General features: G+C 34.6%; 1 protein-coding gene across 1 annotated transcript in view; it reads right to left on the bottom strand.

Annotated features, from left to right (window-relative positions):
* Window positions 1–811: 811 nt before the first annotated feature.
* The window catches only part of LOC120273194 (T-complex protein 1 subunit alpha-like), a 51,150-nt gene continuing 32,838 nt past the window's right edge, over window positions 812–19,123 (bottom strand). The window contains exon 4 of the mRNA XM_039279830.1: window positions 812–1,819. Coding sequence (XP_039135764.1) covers window positions 812–1,819 — 1,008 coding nt within the window. The remainder of the gene's footprint in view (window positions 1,820–19,123) is intronic.

Consider the following 19,123-nt stretch of genomic DNA (forward strand, 5'->3'; position numbering starts at 1 on the left):
GGCAATCATCAAGCTAATGCTTCCTTCAAAAGCTGTGATTGTTGACATCAGTGATGGCTTTCCGGAATGCACCTAGGATCAATACAGTGTCTAGATCATGATCTTTTCACATGAGCAAACAGCAGCATGCAAACGATGACTTTGAAAGCTTGCAACGAGCTTGGAAGGGAACCATTACAGTCCTCGGCATAGTCCTCCAAGAGCATGAGAACGGATGTTCGAACTAAGATCTTCGCCGTTGTTGTTCTTCCTTCGTCTTCTCGGGCAAAAGTGAAGCCGATGAGATGAGAACCGAAGCATATGAAACATGAGGCCAAGAATTTGTTTGCATGCATGGATTTTCTTCTCTTTATTTGCAGTGGCCAACTGTTGCCTAGGCAAACTAGGCCTGGACCTTCATGGGATCATCCTCGAGGACTTTCGTGGAGGCAGAGCGAATGCAGTCAATCGATGCTTTTGAGGTCTAACTAGGAGTCTGATTGTTCTTAGCCTCCTCTTATCTTGTAGTGAGACAGCAGCGACGACGACAGTGGTAGCAATGATGGCAGCGACGGCTATCATCGTCTCGATTCTTCTATCTTCTTTGAGGACTAGTATCACCTTCTTCGCCAGTCTATCTCTCTCTCTGGAAGCAACAACATTAGCTTCAATGCTTTCTCCAGTGACAGAGTAAAGGATATAAACAGCAACAAGGGCAACTTGCAGCATGGCTTTAGGCAGCAACGACGGCAGTAGCAGCGGCAACGGGTGCGATATATATATATATATTGTGATATGGGGAAAGAGATGAACACCTTCTTCTCTCGTCTTCTTAAGATCTTCTTTCTCTTCTCTGGCTCCTTTGTAGGTCTTCTTTCCTCCTTCCTCTTCTCTGCTTTCTCTCCGGTTCTACCTTCTTCCTCTCCTTTTTCTTTGTCTTCAAACTCTCTCTCGGTTCTCCTTCCATGTCAGCAAAAGTGGAAACCACAGTTGCACCAGTAGTCTTGGCAACATGACGTAAATCCTCTTTTCGCACCCTTCGGACAGCAATAGCTCCAGCCTCCCCAAAGTACTTAAGTGACATATCATAAATCCCTTTCGTTGTCAAGACGACATTAGCTCCAGCCTTCAAAAGTTTCTCAATTCGCTCCTTTGTTATGTCAGATTCTCTTTGCCTTATTTTTTCCAGTTCTCTTGGATCAGAAACTAGCAGTTGGACACCCATTTGCATCTTTATCTTCTGAAGATTAAAATCAAGACAGGCAATTTTTGCGGGCGCCACACGAGTAGGTATCCCTTGCGCAGCACGGCCAGTGTTCAAAGCATAGCCATTCAGCAAAAAGCTATCTCTTGCACTTTTACCATGAGCTTTAAGAATGTTTATGCCCTTGATTGGATATTTAACTTCCCCTCGAGCATTAGTTGTCTTCACTGCTTGGACAACATCTACAACCAAATTGGAAAAGAAATCATTGTCACTGGCAATCAGTTTTGAAGACATGCTGGTTTTGGCACAGTTAATAAGGGAATCTTTTCCAAGCTTTTCAACATTTACAGCCAACTTTTCATCAACATATTTGCAGGCTTCCCTCATCGCAAGCCTGTATCCACTAATTATAGATGTTGGATGTATCTTGTTTCTCACAAGATCATTGGCTCTCTTAAGTAATTCTGATGATATGATAACCACAGAGGTGGTCCCATCTCCAACTTCCTTGTCTTGAAGCTCGGCTAACTCCACGAGAACCTTGGCAGCTGGATGCTCAACTTCTAACATCTTGAGAATTGTTGCTCCATCATTTGTAATTGTCACATCCCCAATATCATCCCCAAGTGTTGTCTAAGGTGGAGTCAATTTGGATCCTGCTAATCCAATCCAAATCCTGATTTTCCCCAAACAACAATGTCAGGAGGAAGCCTGGAAGGTTTTTCCATAAAAAATCTTAGAGATTTGGACATCATCAATTTGAATCTCCATGTTTAAGAAAGTGGGTTTGTGAGAGATCGAGATATCTAGCAACTAGGGATCATTCATCAAATTTAAACATGAGAGGTTAGCTGTGAGAATTTGCTGTGAGGTTTGATGAAATTAGTAGAACAACAAATAGATTTGAAGAACCAAGAAGAGGAGTTGATTCTACCAAAGTTCCACGGGTGCCAATCCTTATATTTGAGTTTGAAAATATCAATCCAGATCTTAACGCCATAATTAAGAATTACAAAAATATTTTGGCCATGAAAGCATGTTGAGCATGGTTGAGACATCGAATACCAAGCCCTCCCTCTAATTTGTTAAGAGTAGAAGTGATCTATCCCACCGAGTGGAAGCCACTAATATTGCCATTCATATTCTAGAGAAAGTTCCTAACCAGTTTGGAAATAGAATCCATGATAGTCTTAGGAAGATTCATAACAAAGAGGAAGTAGATAGGAATCACAAAAATAGTGCTATTCAGGAGGAAAACTCGACCTGCAGTGGAAATGGAGGATTGATTCCAGGAGTGGATGGCTGAGTTGACTCTACTAGGCAAGAAAGATAGCTGATTGATGAGAAGTTTTTTGGGAGAGATGGGGACTCCTAGGTAGAGGAAAGGGAACTGACCCAATTTAATGCCAAGGATTCTAGAGATCGCTTTAGCAATCCTAGGGTTGCACCAAGAAGGGACAAAGATCGTGGATTTATTAAGATTTGTCCTTTACCCAATGAGATTATGGTACATATTGAGACAAAGGAGACAATTTCTAATAGTTTTCCTAGAGGCCATGGTGATAATGATGAGATCATCTGTAAACATAAGATGGTTGAAATTTCTTGGAAGGCTGCTGCTAAACCCAAGGACAAGATTGAGAGATAAGGCCTTGTTGAGGATAGCAGAAATAGTCTGTGAAGTAAGAAGGAAGAGCAAAGAAGAAAGGGGGTCACCTTGTCTAACACCCCTGCTACTGGAGAACCAGGGGGACTGATGACTATTAATCAAAATGGAAAAGGTAGCAGAAGAGAGACATGCCTGGATCCAAAGAATCCAACGGTCAAGGAAGTTCATTTTCTAGAGGGTTACAACAATAGGTAGCAACTCAATGGTGTCAAAGGCTTTTTCGATGTCTACTTTAATGATCATCTTAGGGAGGGTGGTATTGTCAAATTCCAAACTATAAGCTATTTCCAAGGCTGTGATTACATTATCGGAAGTGCCACACCCCGGAATAAACCCATTTTGCTCAGGCCCAACAAGTTCATGGATGGCATAATGTAAATGGTTGGCAAAAATTTTGACAATGATTTTATTGCAGACATTACAAAGGGAGATCGGTCTAAAATCCGAAACCAAAACAAGGTTGTCTTTTTTGGGAATCAAAGCTATGAAAGTTTTACCCAAAGAGTGAGGAAGGTTGGCAGTTTCAAAGAAAAAAGAGATAGCTTTAAACAGAGGATCTCCTAAAATATTCCAATAGAACACGTAAAAATCCACATTGAGACCATCTGGACCGGGCTTTTGCCCCTAGGCATGGAAGTTAAAGTTTTGTAGACCTCTTGTTTAGTAATAGGTCTAATAAGAACATCATAATCTTCCATGCAAAGAGCTAGAAGGTCATCAGGCATGGCATTCAACAGAGAATCAAGATTAAAATCAAAGGAGGAGGACCAGAGATTTTTGTAGAAATTAAGGAAACAATTTTCAATATCGGAATGAGCATATAGGATATTATCCGAGATATCTTTCATTGCTTGCACACAGTTCCGATAATGATGAATTTTGAAAGAGCTATGGAAAAAGCTGGAGTTAAGGTCTCCATTATTAAGCCTCTAGTTTTTAGCACGTTGAGCCCAATAGATAGTTTTTTGTTTGAGAAAGGCACTGTGGCGATTTCTGATAGCACGGAGCTAGGTTGCTTGCCAATCATCGAAAGAGGGAGCAGAGGGGATGTCAATGGCAAGGATTTTATGCTCAATATGCTTTAATTCAGCCTCAATGTGAGAGATACTCAAGCAGTGCCACCTAAGAATATTAAATTTGGTACGAGTGAGAGAGTGAGAAAAAGAGTGCACAGGGGGTTAGCATGAGAAGTAACATTCCAAGCTGAAATGATACTATCATGGCAGCCCTCGTAGTTGAGCCAAAAATTTTCAAAGCAAAAAACTTTTTAGGAGGATGAGGAGAGTTGTGAGCGTTGAGAAGCAAAGGAGAGTGGTCAGAGTTAAGACAGGGAAGATGGTTGTTAGAGAAGAATTTAAAATGAACAAACCAATTTGAATTTGCCAGAAAATTATCAAGTCGGGCCTATCTTCACGCTAATCCTTTTTGGTTATAACACCAGGTGAAGCAGGGACCAACAAAACCAAGATCATGCAAGTTATTATTTAAGATAAAGGATGAAAAAAACTAGCTTTCGAGGAGTAGCAATGGAATGAACCCCTCTATGGTCATCCGCACTAAGTATAGCATTAAAATAACCATTGAGAAGCCAGGGAGAGTTAAGATGAGAGATACCTGAGAGGGAATTCCAAAGAAATTTATGTTCAGAAAGCACCTGAAGTTGTACACAGTAGTGAGAATCCAAGAGCCTTTGGAGTTAGAAATAACTAGATGGAGGGCAAGCCGAGAAACGACCACAGGGGGCCCATATCAATATGCTGGCTCTAGAGAACAATAATAACTCCAGAGAGACCATTAGATGGGATGAACGCCCATTCCCATCTAGAGGTTAACATGTCACAGAACCGGTGGATGCGAGAAGATTTAGTCTTGGTTTCAACTAAATAGAAGAAGTTTGGTTTGTGAATATTCATGGAGTTGAGAAGAAAGTTAACAGTACAGGAATTGGACAACCCCCTGTAGTTCTAGGTAAAGATTTTAAGACTCATCATAAAAATAGGATAAAGGAAACTAGAGAAAAGAGTTTAAGAGTTAAGAGAACTTCTCCTTTTTTTTTTTTAATTTTGTGTCGTTCTACGAAGACTCTCGTCTTGCTAGAGCTTCTAGCTTTATGTCTTTCTGATAATGGCAGAGGATCATGTCATCGTCAGGTTCTTGGTAGGAACCAGAGTCCTCAGAGGTTGTCTCTTACATATCTTCTACATTTTGGTCTCCCCGGGAAAGAAAGTACATAACCTTGTTTACCAACAAGAGGTGCTGGTCCGCCAGGTTTGAAGCATCAGAAGGTGGGAGGAGTTTTATGGATGAGATAAGCAAAGGCTCAGAGGTAGGGATCTCTTCCTTGGAGCGAGGCAAAGGTTTGTTGTTAGGAGTTCCAACAGGCGGATTCCCATGTTTGAGAATTAGTGGGCATCTCAGTACATGGGGACTTACCCTTGTCAGGTCAGGTAGCAAAAAGAATGTGGTGTCGCCTCAGGACGGACAGAGAGATCATTAGCGATTGGCAAATCTGAACTGGTGAGGGATTTGATGGGTACAAGGACCAATGAGTCCCCGGGATTATGCAACAGAGGAATCAATGTTCTAGCAGAATAAAGAGAGTGCCCTCCATACAGAAGAGCTGCCATGTGGAGGTAAAGTAGGTGAAGAGCTCACCACATATGAGGGAAGCTTCCATGCAGGAGGCCACGCATCGATCGATAGTTCATCATCTCCAACGAAACATTTCTGGTTAAGGTTAGGGTTTCAGTCAACAAGACGACCGGAGCTACAACCACATCCATCTCCTCTACCTTGGCTCGACTATAGGATGACAGCCTGCAAGGCTTAGGTTTGAGCCAAGGGCCGTAATCACCATCTGAGAATGTTGACGGAGGAGGAGGATATGTGATGTTTGGCATTTCATCCTATGCTCTGCCAACCACATTAACCTGCATCATAGTTCCTTTGCATACCTGCTCCTAGTTAGGGACGAAAAAAGGCACACGAGAAGCTTGAAGTGAGGGACTGCTGGCAGAGTTACAATGAGATTCGCTATGTCCGATCAACCCATGCCTGTAACAGTAGATTGGTAATTTCTCATATAAAACATGGACGAAGACAGAGAACTCACCGTAGTTAACCCAAGTACCCTGAAGGAGGGGCTTGCTTAGGTCGAGTTCTACAAAAACTCGGGCGAACTTTCTCACACAAGCGATCTAATGTATGGTCGTCAACTTTAAGAACTTTCCTGAACTTTGAAGCTACCATTTCCAAAATATCATCTCCCCAAAGCTTTATCAGGAGATGAAAGATTTGAATCCAAAGAGCAGCAAGGGAGAGTTTCTTGAAGGCCTGTTGGAAGGATTCCTACAACTGAGAGAGTTGAAAGATGCGACCAGCAACCGACCATGGTCCGTCTCAAAGAAGGTGGTCATGCATCTCCGTGGATTCACATCTGATGTAATAATAAAAGTTGGGAATGTCAGCTACAGTGAAGGCTCCTAGGCCCCGCTACGCATCTGCTAAGGCAAGTTTCGCCTTATCTAGCGGAAGAGCTTTGCCAAGAAACTTGGCATACAGTGAGGTGTGCATGGTATCCCTGGCCAAATGCTAGAGATCATGATCAATAGTGATAGAGGATTTTGAGTGGAGTTTCAGTTTATCAAAGTGTTCCTTTTGCAGGTGAGTAGGGATCTCAAAAGGATCAGATTTAGGGCCAGAATTGACAACATTAGTCTAGGAGGAGCCTAGCTTAGTGGCAGCATGTCGGGGCAGCGGTGACGGCCCCAAGGGGGCCATGGCAAGAGCTCAAAAGGAGGAGTGGAAGAGATGTTTCAGAAGGTTTTAGGTATTTGTGTATGTCGTTTGCATATCTTTTCACAATTACATACAACTCTTTGAAACCTACACCATTAAAGCCAGTAAACTACTTAATCCATGGTTAAGTATTCATTGATATTAAATAAATTGTGAAATGTCTATATATTATCCAAAATCAAAATTAAGATGAACTTTTCCAAAAGAAGAGATGGAGAAGAACAAACATATAGCTAAAAAAACACTTACTAGGGAGAGACTATCCCTTATAGGCTCCTGTACCTCATCTTGTACTAGTTTAAAGTATGTGATTTTTAGAAACCGATACTTTACCCCACAATAGGTTAGATCTTGTGGCTTAAAAAAACCAATGGATCAAAGACCAATATATATATACAAACAATTCAAAAAGTATTTTTTATTTTTATTTTTCACAAAATCAAAAACTTTCAGCCACGTATATACCTAAACTAAACCCAAAAAAAGTTTTTATATTCCATTTATAACTTTTTTTTTACTATATTAGTATATAATTCTTATTTAACATCAATGATGTAAATAAAATGAAGAAGAGAAAAGTTTTAAATTTTTTTTGATAAAATAATGTTTCATCATACGAGGGATGCAATGGTGAGTAGTATTGGCACCCTTTGTTCTCCTCTTTCTTTAGCTTTATCTTCCCAAACAGTCTGACACAGCATGACAGAAAAAATCTCTTTATTATTTTAGGATTTTTTAATTTAAATCTTTAAAGTAGTTTTATTTAATATTTTATAATTATCTTAGCTTTATTAGTTATTTTAGTTTATTTATTTATCTAGTAATTTATCATTATTTACTATTTTTTCCTTAGTCTAGGTCTTTATAAAACTTGTTTTAGGGTTTGTGAAAGAGAATCGATCTATTGAAATTTTAATGTTCTTGTTTACTCTATTTTGAGTGAAATCTTGGGTTAGAAGTAGTTATCTGCTTCGTCAGGTTGTATCAGAGATAGGATGTCAACTGGTGGTGTCGGTGATGGTCTTCGTGATGATGATCAGGAGGCTAGAGCCCCTTTGCAAGGGGACAAAGCATTGCAACGATTGGACGATATTTGGAGCAACGGATGGATCTCAAATTCTGGTGTTTTGAGGAGCCTTTGAAGAAATTATAGATCGTCTGGATGCTCTACAAATTGATGCACAAAGGAGATGCAATGACAATGGAAGGCCAGGAGTGGAGTCGCCTTGTGGTGATCTTATTGACAGACTTGGTCCTGTTCCTATCCGTAGACAGATTGTCTACGATGGCGATTCAAAGGAAGAAGACAATTTTGAACTAAATTGGTTTGGTCATCATCAACCATATGAGGGCTAGAGGGCAAGAAATAATTATAGACTAATTGAAAGGGATGCTGGAGATTTCCGGTTAAGGGTGGATATCCCGTCTTTCAATGGAAGCCTAGTCATAGAAGAATTTTTGGATTTAATTGTAGAAATTGACAAATTCTTTGACTACATGGAGACTCCTCTAGAGAAGCAAGCTTGAATAGTAACATGCCATTTGAAAGGGCAAGAATCTGTATGGTGGGAACAAATTCAGTCTAGAAGAGAACAAGAAGGTAAATGTCCTATTCAAACCTGATACATGATGAAATATTTATTGAAGATGAGTCTCTATCCCCAGATTTTGAGCAAAGTATGTTTCAACAATACCAATGTTGTCAATAGGGTAATCGGTTTGTCCATGAATATACTGCAGAATTCATGAGACTGGCTAAGAGAAACAACCTCCTTGAGTCAGAAGGGCAACAAGTTATGAGGTATTTAGAGAGATTAAGCCCAACACTCGAAGACGGCATTGGGGTGCAAGTTATTCAAACTTTATCTGAGGTGAAGAACATGGCCTTATAGGCCGAGCCAATGGAACATGATCGAAGCTGGAGGAACTATAAGAATAATAATTATGTTGAGTATACGAAAGAGTATGAAGATCATAGCAGCAAGAACAACAACCAATACAAAAGAAACAAGGCAATAGAGATGGTAGGAAAAGATAAAGAAGTAAGGAGAATAGAAAATCCATATTGCAAACCTAATGTGGGGAAGTGTTTCAAATGTAATCAACTAGGACACAAATCAAACGAATGTCCCTTGAGGAAGACCGTGAGAATTATAGAAAAGAATGAAGAAATTATTTGTGAGATAGATAGTGATGAGGAAGAAGAATATGAATCAGTTGAGAGCCAAGTTTATCTTCTAAGGCAGATAATGTCAACTCCAAAACATGAAGAACAGATTCAAAGCCATCAGTTGCTAAGTTGTGAAAATATAATAAGGAAAGCTTCTAAAACCAAGGAAAAACATGAAAAGGTTAATTGGGAGAGCGCTGATGAAAGAAGAATAATGAAAAGGATTTCTCTGAGTTTCACAAAGAATCCAAACTAAGGGTGTGGTTGTTTCCGAAGAAGAAGAGGAAGAAAGCTAATAAATAGGAACATTTCAAGACAAGAAATTCAAATTATGGAATGGTGATGGTTTGATGAAATATACAATTACAAATTTAATTGCCCAGATCGAAACTCGAGGTTGAGTTTTTCGCAAGTGGGGGAGAATAACACAGCATGATGGAAGAAATATCTTTAATATATATTGTAGGATTTTTAATTTAAATCTTCAAAGTAGTTTTTATTTAATATTTTATAATTATCTTAACTTTATTAGTTATTTTAGTTTTATTTATTTATCTAGTAATATATCATTATTTACTTTTTTGTTTTTAGTATAGATCTCTTTAAATACTTGTTTTAAGGTTTGTGAAAGAGAATCAATCTATTAAAATTTTTATATTCTTGTTTACTCTATTTTGAGTGAGATCTTGAATTAGAACTGGGTATCCGTCGCGTCACAATCACACAGAGAATATCTTTTTTCTCTCTCTGTTCATTTCACACCTTCATACAAAGATATTTCAACACCGAAAGCCTTGCGACAATGGTTTGCCGGAAACCTCCCACTGTATACTTGATAGCCTTATCGGCATCATCTCTTCACTCCCGAGTAATAGAATTCTCGCCTAAGGTAGGAAGGCAGGTTGGAGTATCGCAAAAGAAGATCAGGGGTAATGTTGTTTTCCTGCCTTCTTGTGGTTTGCGTTTATTTATGGGTTTACGATGTGAGATTTTACATTCTCATTTATGATTTTACCCTGACGCGGTTGATAAAGTTTGTTGTCATGAAATAAGGGTTTCGAGCGCCCGTTGTTTTGTGGATGCCATGTCCGCAATCACATCTTCTTATGCTTGATTGCATGATGTGGTTCTGAGGGTCAAAATCGATTGTGTGCTTGTTGTTATGTGCATATAGAATGTGTTATAACAATTAAACCATTTTTGTCTTTACAGATGATGTTTTACGCTCTGTTAAAATGTTTGTGTCTAACATGTTATGTTTTTGCTTAACTGGTTTTCTTGTAAATGTTAACAAATGTTAAGTTGAGAATGTGTTGGTCTTGGTGTACGTAATTGAGACATAGTCTCCAACCTCATTAACGGGAGATACTACTTGGTCCCTATATTGTTGACACTTGCTGAGTTGAAACATCAAATGAGTGAAAGGTACTTAGAGAAGATCGGGAGGATACCCTTCGCTGGGTTAATGGAAATTAAGATGATATTGTAGGAGGAGTTGCTCAATGCTCTAATGCAAAGGTACTATGAATGCACCAACAAATTCCGGATTGGTGAGACCTTATTGGGTTTCAAACCCAAAGATGTTGCAATTATACTTGGTCTACGTTGTGATGGGGCACGATGGCATTCAACGGCTACTGTAAATGTCTCTAGATTTGAATCTAGTGAAATCTAGGGACATCCTAAATGATGGGTCATATATATATTGATAATCAAGCACAAATGTTGAGGAACACTGTTAAACACTTATTAATTGCTCAAATAAAATACACAATTTGAGAAGTGGAAACTAACACCAAAACGGTGTTAAAAGTTGTGAGCTCCCATCCATGAGGTGTGGGCCCTGGCCCATTTGTCTGAAAGAATTTTTAAAAGTTTTTTTTTAAAGAGCTACAAACTAGTTAATATATTGCATCAAAGAAAAGTAGAAAACTGAATATACATAAACTGAGAAAACAAAGGACAAGCAGGGGAGCAACAAAACCAATAACAGAAAAAAAGGAAACAAATAAAAGAAGAAGCCCAATCTAATACAAGCTTTCATCAGCCACTTTGGTAACTCCATTCCTATGTGAAACAAGGATAACTCATGAGAACATCTTTCTTGAGCTGCAAGTCTATCTGCCAAGTGGTTCCAATCCTTTGTAATGGTTTCAAATTCCATGCCTCTCATATGATTTTTCAGTTGCCATATGTTTACAATATTGTGATGTATCCTCCATTGAGTCTCACTATTCTCGTGTCTCAAAGCTTGACAAGCAGCTATACAATTTGTGAATACAAAATCAACTTGAAAATCTTTATCCAAGAATTTTTTAAAAGTTCATGTATGTGTTTTTGAATGAAGAAACCAAACCCTGTGTAACAAAGAGTAGGGAATACAAAGTTAAAAAAAAAAAGGTTGAAATGGTCCATGTAATAATATTTATTTATTTGGTTTTTAATTGTTGCATTTAAAATGATCTATTTAATAAGAAATAATATTTAATGTTATACACCAAGAATCATAGTGTTTTTCGTATAATATATTTTGTTTAAACCACATAAATGAAATTTTATTAAGACACAACATAACCTAGCCCTGTTTAAAACCAAACTTTCATAATTTCATAAATATAATGACAGTATCATAAATCAATTTATAAAAAGCTTATACCATAACTCACCATAAGTCAATTTGCAATCTTAAATATTTGAGTTATTTCCAATAACTTCACTATAGTATACGATATAGTGAAAAGTTCTTATTCCACTTTATTTCCCAATTCTATCATTGGAGAATATGTATATTTTAATTTTTATTTTCAAAATATTAAATAATTAAAATTTTCTCTCCATATATAAATGTCCTATGAGAATTTGATTAAAAATTTTGAAACTTTATGTTTAGGGCTTAATAATCTTGTTGATTGCTTAGAGCAAAATATAAAATTAGCGCAACAAATATGAGTGAAACTTAAAAAAATAAAAAAGTAAGGTCCGACATGTGTCTCTAAGATATAATATATATTTACCTTTTAAAATGCGCTTGTAAACCAGTTGTTTATATTGACTATAGCAAAAATCAAATTTATACATATAATTATAAAATCTTAATTAATAATAATTAAATCAAAGTATGATGAGCTTATATAAAAGCCTTTGGTGAACCAAATCCAAACTTTAAGATCACGTTCACGAGAAAATTTAATTATTTAGGGTTCATGTGACAAAATAAATTTTACAAATGTATATAGATAAAAATTTCATGTTCTCATAGGGTACATATCTAAGCCTAGATTTGAATCAAATATGGACAGAGGAACAAGTGCAAAAGCTATGTTAAAAAATAACAATAATAATTAATTATAATCCTAAAGTGAGCTATAGTTATCAAAAGTGAATAATTTTTAAAGTAGTTTGACTCATGAATCTCAACTCTCAAGTGACATTTTTAAAATTTATAATTTATTAAAAAAAATCTTAGTTGAGCACATGCATCTACTACAAAAATAACAAACCCAAAAAAAAAAGTCAAAGTTGCTATAATAATAAAGAATATATAATCGATCACACTACTAATAATTCATTCTCAATATATATATATATCCACGAATATGAGATTAAGAGAAAATATACATGTATATGTACAAAACACTTATTCTTCTATTTTCAATTTCTTATTCTTCATACATTTAAAAAAATATGAAAAGGTATTTATAGCCATTCACCTAATGAATGGATGGTCGGGATTATTTCCATCCAACAACTCAAAATTAAATGGTTGGTGAAAAGTAGAAATATTTGCGATTGTTATAGTAGTTGTTGCTATAATGTAGTCGGTTGCTACAGTATGACTCTATAATTATAATATTTATTCATAGTACTCACCTTGGATGCCTATAACCAAAGGATATGTCTCATTAAAACTTTACTAGTAAAAACCCAATGGGAAAAAACCTAGCCAGGGAAAAAGAGTACATTATCTTTAGATGGCATTTGGTTGGGGGTAATATTAGATTATCCCCAAAATTTGGATTAAATAATGTAAGATTACCTCGTTTGGTTGCTTAAGATGAGAATATTACATTCTTGAAATATGATAACTTGGGTAATACTATCGATAATGTAATTACCAACTTAATAGGTGGTAATGTAACATTCTTGACGGAATGTGAAGTTTTTCCCTATTATATTCATTAAATCCAATAAAACCACAAAAATATCGATTTTAAAAATTTAAAAATAAGAAAATTTCATTTTTTTTTTCTGTGAACATATTTTCTATGAAAATATATTTATGAAAATATTTGGTTGGAGATAAGAAAAATATTTGAGATTAAAATTTTTTTTTTCAAATATTAAGTTAGAGAAAAATTATATTTATTTAAAATAATTAAGTTTGACTTAATTAATATTAGTAAAAATTTAATATTTGAAAATTAAAATTTTATTTTTTATAATAACAATTATTTATTATTAATCAATTTTGATGTTTGCATCAAATTTAATGAATTTTGCTTATTATGTAAGGGTATTTTAGTAAAAAGATAATTAATAATATAATATTCTCACTTAACCACAAATAAAATTGCACACATTGCCATCAATATGACTTGAGAATCAGATTTTGACTTGAAAATTAGATTTCTAGTAATCTTATTCAAGATGGTCATGTAACATTCCATGCATCATTAATTGGGATTACTTCCTCATTTAAAACCTTGCCTTGAAAAAACTCATTGGGATAATAACCATGGTGAAAGGAAAAAAAAAAACTATACTCTGTTCACCTCAAATAAATAACCTTTAATTTATTGCAGGAGTTACATCCTTGAGTCTTTTCATCCCAATTTTGTGGATATGACTTTGATGAGTGCGTATGAGGAGTGATTTTGTGATTAAATCTGCTTGATTCTCATTTGATTGAACCTTTTGGACTTCTATGATGCATTCTTTCTGGAGATTATGGGTGTAGAAAAATTTTGGCAATATATACTTCATTCTATTTCCTTTAATATAACCCCCTTGTATTTAAGAAATACAAGCATTGTTGTCTTTATAAATTATTGTAGCATTTGTTGTAAGTGATGACAATTTGCATGACGACTGTATATGCCCAATCATAGATCATAACTATTAGCATTCCTGATTTGCTTCATAGAGAGCTAGGATTTCAGCATGATTTGATGAAGTAGCCATAAGAGAATATATATCCTGTTTGTGATCATCTTTTGTGAGGATCAAACAAGTACCCAGCATTAGCAAAGCTTGTGAGATTCGATGAAGGTACTTGTGGATAAAATAACCCAAATTTGTAGTTCCTCGTAAACAATGTAGCACATCCTTTACTCGTTTTAATTGTCTTGGCATCAATGTAGAGTTGTATCTTACTAGGGGATTTATTATAAAAGCTATATTTGGTCTTGTGTTATTTGCAAGATACATTAATGAACCAATTATACTTAAATAAAAAGTTTATGGGCAAAGAATTATCTGTCTTCCAGAAGGTACACGAAATCCAGATCTTTTTGAATAGAAAATGTCCAGACAACCATTAGGTAGTCAATGGATATGTGTTGTCTATATTAAATCCCCTCAACACTTATTCTGTATAAGTTGACTACTGAATAAATATTCTAGTATGTAAGCAATTAATTTGTATAAAATACAAAATATTGTCTTTCCCAGAAACTTCATTTCCAATTCCTTCCTCAGATATGATGCTGTAATTGTAATTTCATAAAGCATGGCAACAAGATTTAAAATCATCTACATATACTGCTGTCACAAGAAAACCATTAGTGAAACTTCTAATAAATGCACATGAACATATGTTATCATTTAGGTACCCATCCTTGATCAAATAATTACTTAGGCAATTATACCACATTTACTCAAATACTTTTAATCTACAAAGAGATATCTGTAATTTAATAGAGTACAAATACTGCTACTTTAAAGCATATGTTATTTTGTATCCATCATGGACTTTCATATTCTTTTTCAAGTAGTCCATATGCCATGGAAATTTAAAATCGAAAAGTAATACCATCCATAACGGGGGAATATGTCTCCTTATAGTTAACACCAAGCATTTAGGAAAATCCTTGAGCAACCAGTCTTGCTTTGTATTTTATAATTTCACATTTTTAACTTCTTTTTCTCATAAATATTCATTTGTGAGAGACTAGTTTTATCACTTATGGTGTTGGCATTAATGGCCCAAATACCTAATGTTTTAGTAGGGAATTTAACTCAGCTTGGATAGGTTTCCATTTTGACCAATCATTTCTTTGTTGGCATTCATCAATAGATCGTGGATGTGGATCATTATTTTTATTTATTTCTATGTTTGTAGCCACATTATAGATGAATATATTGTTTATGTTGATCTCACATCGATTTATTATTTTACCATCATCTACCTAACAAATTGTGTTTTTCAGTATCTTCAAAAATATCTTTCCCCATTGATTCTTTTTCATTCACACGCTCTGAGGGTTTCATATTTTGCTCTTGCTTTTCAGATGGGAGATCCTCCTCTTCAAGAGCTTTATTTTTCTGCTTTCTTTTTCTAGATTTAAATCTTTGACCCTATTATCTTCCATGTTTTTGACGTGATATGTTTTCAACTTTTTTTTTTCCTTTCAATGGGGTCTCAAGAATCTCAATTCTTCTCGGAGCATTAGCCAGGGTATATATGATTTTGTTACTCTTTTAGTATTATTGAATGCATCAAGTATTTCATTTATAATATTCTACAATTTAAGGATCCTTTACACTTCAAATTCACACTCACTAGTGAAAGGATCCTACGTATGCAACAGTAGTGCGTTCTAATCAATTTTTTTTTCTCATTTTAAACAATTTTCTCTCCCCTTTAATAATAATAATAATAATAATAATAATAATAATAAAATACATTCATAAAAACAACAATTTGCAAATCCTGCAATAAATACATCTCATGTTTATGGCTCTAAATATCGTATAATTGAGGGAGAGTCGTTACCAACATATATACTAAGTCTGTATTGTATACCTATTTTTGTATGATTTGGTGATGCTGTTGGCACATATACTGCACTATTAAATACTCTTATATGTGAAATACTAGGAGCTTTACCAATAACAAGCTGTTGTAGCGAATATGAATTACATGCAGTGGGTCGGATTTGTATTAAAGCCGCAACACACAAAATAGTATGATCCCATGCACTTGTAGGCAAATTTGTCTTTAATTACATTGGACGAGCAATAATCTAAATTATTTTTTTTTAATGGCTCCACCAACCCATGTTGGGTATGTACATGAGCTATTGGATGCTCAACTTTTATTCCAATTGCCATACAATAATCATAAAATGATTTTGATGTAAATTCACCAATATCATCAAGACAAATTGTTGTTATAGGATAATCTAAAATTTATACTTTAAGCTTGATATTTATGCCAATAACTTTGCGAAAGCTACATTTCTTATAAACAGAAGCGAAACATGGGACTATCTAATCAATATATCAATTAAAACCATAAAATACCTAAATGGTCTGCATGATAGATATATTTGTTCACATATATCTCCTCGTATTATTTCTAAAAATTTTGGAGATTTAGTACCCACCATACTTTTAGAAAGGTCTCTTTATAAGTTATCCTATTGAGCATGCAGAACATGCATGCCTAGTTATTATTTATTAGGATTTTATAATCCTTCAGTGGGTGTCCATGGGAATCAGTAATATTCTGACGCATCATAATAGTATCTAAATGCCCAAGTCTTTCATGTCGATCATGCTTTAAACATTTCTGGGTTAATAACCTTCTTGGTTAATACCATATGTGATTCTATCACTTTAATATGAAGATATTCTTTTTCTCCGTTATACATCATCTCTAAATGATATCTACTGAGAGTAAATTTTTAAAACTAAGAAAGTTCCTTTTAGCTTGGGGAGAATATAAAACATTTTTAATCTGAAAATGTGTCCCATTTGGCAACACCATCGTTGCTCTCCTAGATACTTCAATCAAGTGAATGACCCTACTATTGTGGCTATAAATGTCTTTCTCATTGATAAGAATACAAAATATATTTACCTTTGCAATATAATATGCATCGTTCCATAATAAACAATACATTCATTAGCAATTACATTTTGTATATCTAGAAAAATATAACAAACGAATATAATTTAATTAAAGGTATAACATATTAAAAATATACTACATATATAAAGATGCATTACATATTTAGTCTATCAAGAAATTTGACACATCTAAATATTTATTCTGGGCTATATTGTCATTACTAGCAGGATTAGCCTTAGTGTAGTTGATAGTGGGGTTGTTTGCAAAATTTGTCTCAGGATCTTTACTTTCTTGTTCTTAAGTGAGTCGTGATAAATGTGGATAAGATGTTTGGGGACCCTGCAAATTTTGGACTACTAGCCTTCCAGTCTACAATGATAATACGTATTTCTTTTTATGTCTAACCCTGCATTGTGATTTGGTTATTTTTGTTGATGCATATTAATTTTAAATCATGTGGTCCAAAATAATTTCGGCTCCCATCATGGCTATGTCGTCCACGACCACCAAGATATCCTTGTCCACCATGGTTCTTATAACTATAATTGCGATCACACCATCTTCTTTGCCCATAATTAGTTTCAGGCAGTGGTGTTGATCTAGATGGTTGAGACTAATGATTTTGCATTTATAATTCATTATTTTTCTCGGCCACAAGGAGACAAGAAATTAATTTTGAGAACTTGGTAAATTTCTTTTCTCTGTATTGTTGTTATAATATAACATCTCAAGCAAGAAATATAGTGAATGTTTTCTCAAGCATCATATTTTCAGTCACTGTTTCTCCACAAAAGATGTCACATCAAAACTATTTTAAATAGCTCAAAATTTTATTATTCCACGCTTTTAAAATCTTGAAACCTGATATTTGCCCAGTCATTGCATTGTTTTGGCAAATAGATCATTTTGTGATGTTCGAATCTTTCTTTCAAGGAGAAGCACAATATTTGTAAATACTCAGTGGTCAAATACTCATTTTTCAGGCCATCATCAAGGTGATGCCTTACTAATATTAAGGCTTTTACCTTATTATCATTGGGCTTATTATTATAAGCCTCAATTGATTTCCTCAGGTTCTTGGCATTTAGATGAAGCAAAGATCAAGGTTCCATGATATATAAATGCTCCCAATAATATGAAGAATCTCAAATTCTCTTCGGGCAGTATTTGCCATCAAATTCTTTCTCTAGAAATTGTAATAGATGTTTAGAAAAATAATACAACTAGAAGATATAAAGTTCAATTTAAAAAAAATAAAGTAGGTTCGTGTTGATAACCTATTGAAAACACTACTAATAATTCATCCTCTCCCATATATATATATATATATATATATTCATGAATATGAGATTAAGCATAAACAAAAAGCATATATACCAAACACATTTGCTTCTATTTCTCTTTTCCTCTTATTTATACATTTGCAAGAATATAAAGTGGTAATTATAGTATTCACCAGATGAATGAATGGTCAGGATTATTTTGATCCAACAACTCAAAATGAAGTGGTTACTGAAAAGTAGAAATATTGGCGGCTTCCATAGTAACGATTGGTGGAATAATAAAAAAATTGGCTACAGTAATAGTTGGTGAATATTAAAAGTATTGGCGGCTGTTACAGTAACACTGTTTGCTCTATCAATACCACTACAATACAACTTGATGCTACAGTAGCCATCCATAATTTCAACAATTATTCATAACTGAATCAAGATAATTTTATTTATTCTTTAAGAGCCAAGATTCAGCACCAAATATAACAATCAAATCCAATCAATAGATGGCGCTCTAGCAAGTAAATATGAATAAGTAGCCTTTTTTTTTTTGTCTTAATTGACTATTTATATGCCAAAACAACCAAATATATTAAATTAAAGGTGAAACTTGAAAGATTAATAAATTTAGGGGGTAAGGCCAAATTAAATGGTATCGTAATAATTAATCGAATATGTTACAGTTGTATTAGGCGATATTGTAACATGTTGAATAAAAGATAATCATCACTGATATTTTATAATTAGCTAAGAATCATAGTAGTGGTTATACTGTATCATGGTAGAGTTTTTGTATGCTTTTAGTTAAATTATGTATTTTTAAAAAGGTTTGGTAAGATTTTTATATCAAACATTTTTATCTATTTTAATATGTATACTGAATTTATCTGCAATTAATCATATGATTTGAAATATATATTATTTTATTATTGTGTTCCGCATTCACGTAAAA

The sequence above is a fragment of the Dioscorea cayenensis genome, chromosome 12 (genome assembly GCF_009730915.1).
Source record: "Dioscorea cayenensis subsp. rotundata cultivar TDr96_F1 chromosome 12, TDr96_F1_v2_PseudoChromosome.rev07_lg8_w22 25.fasta, whole genome shotgun sequence".
In the NCBI taxonomy this organism is placed as follows: Eukaryota; Viridiplantae; Streptophyta; class Magnoliopsida; order Dioscoreales; family Dioscoreaceae; genus Dioscorea; species Dioscorea cayenensis.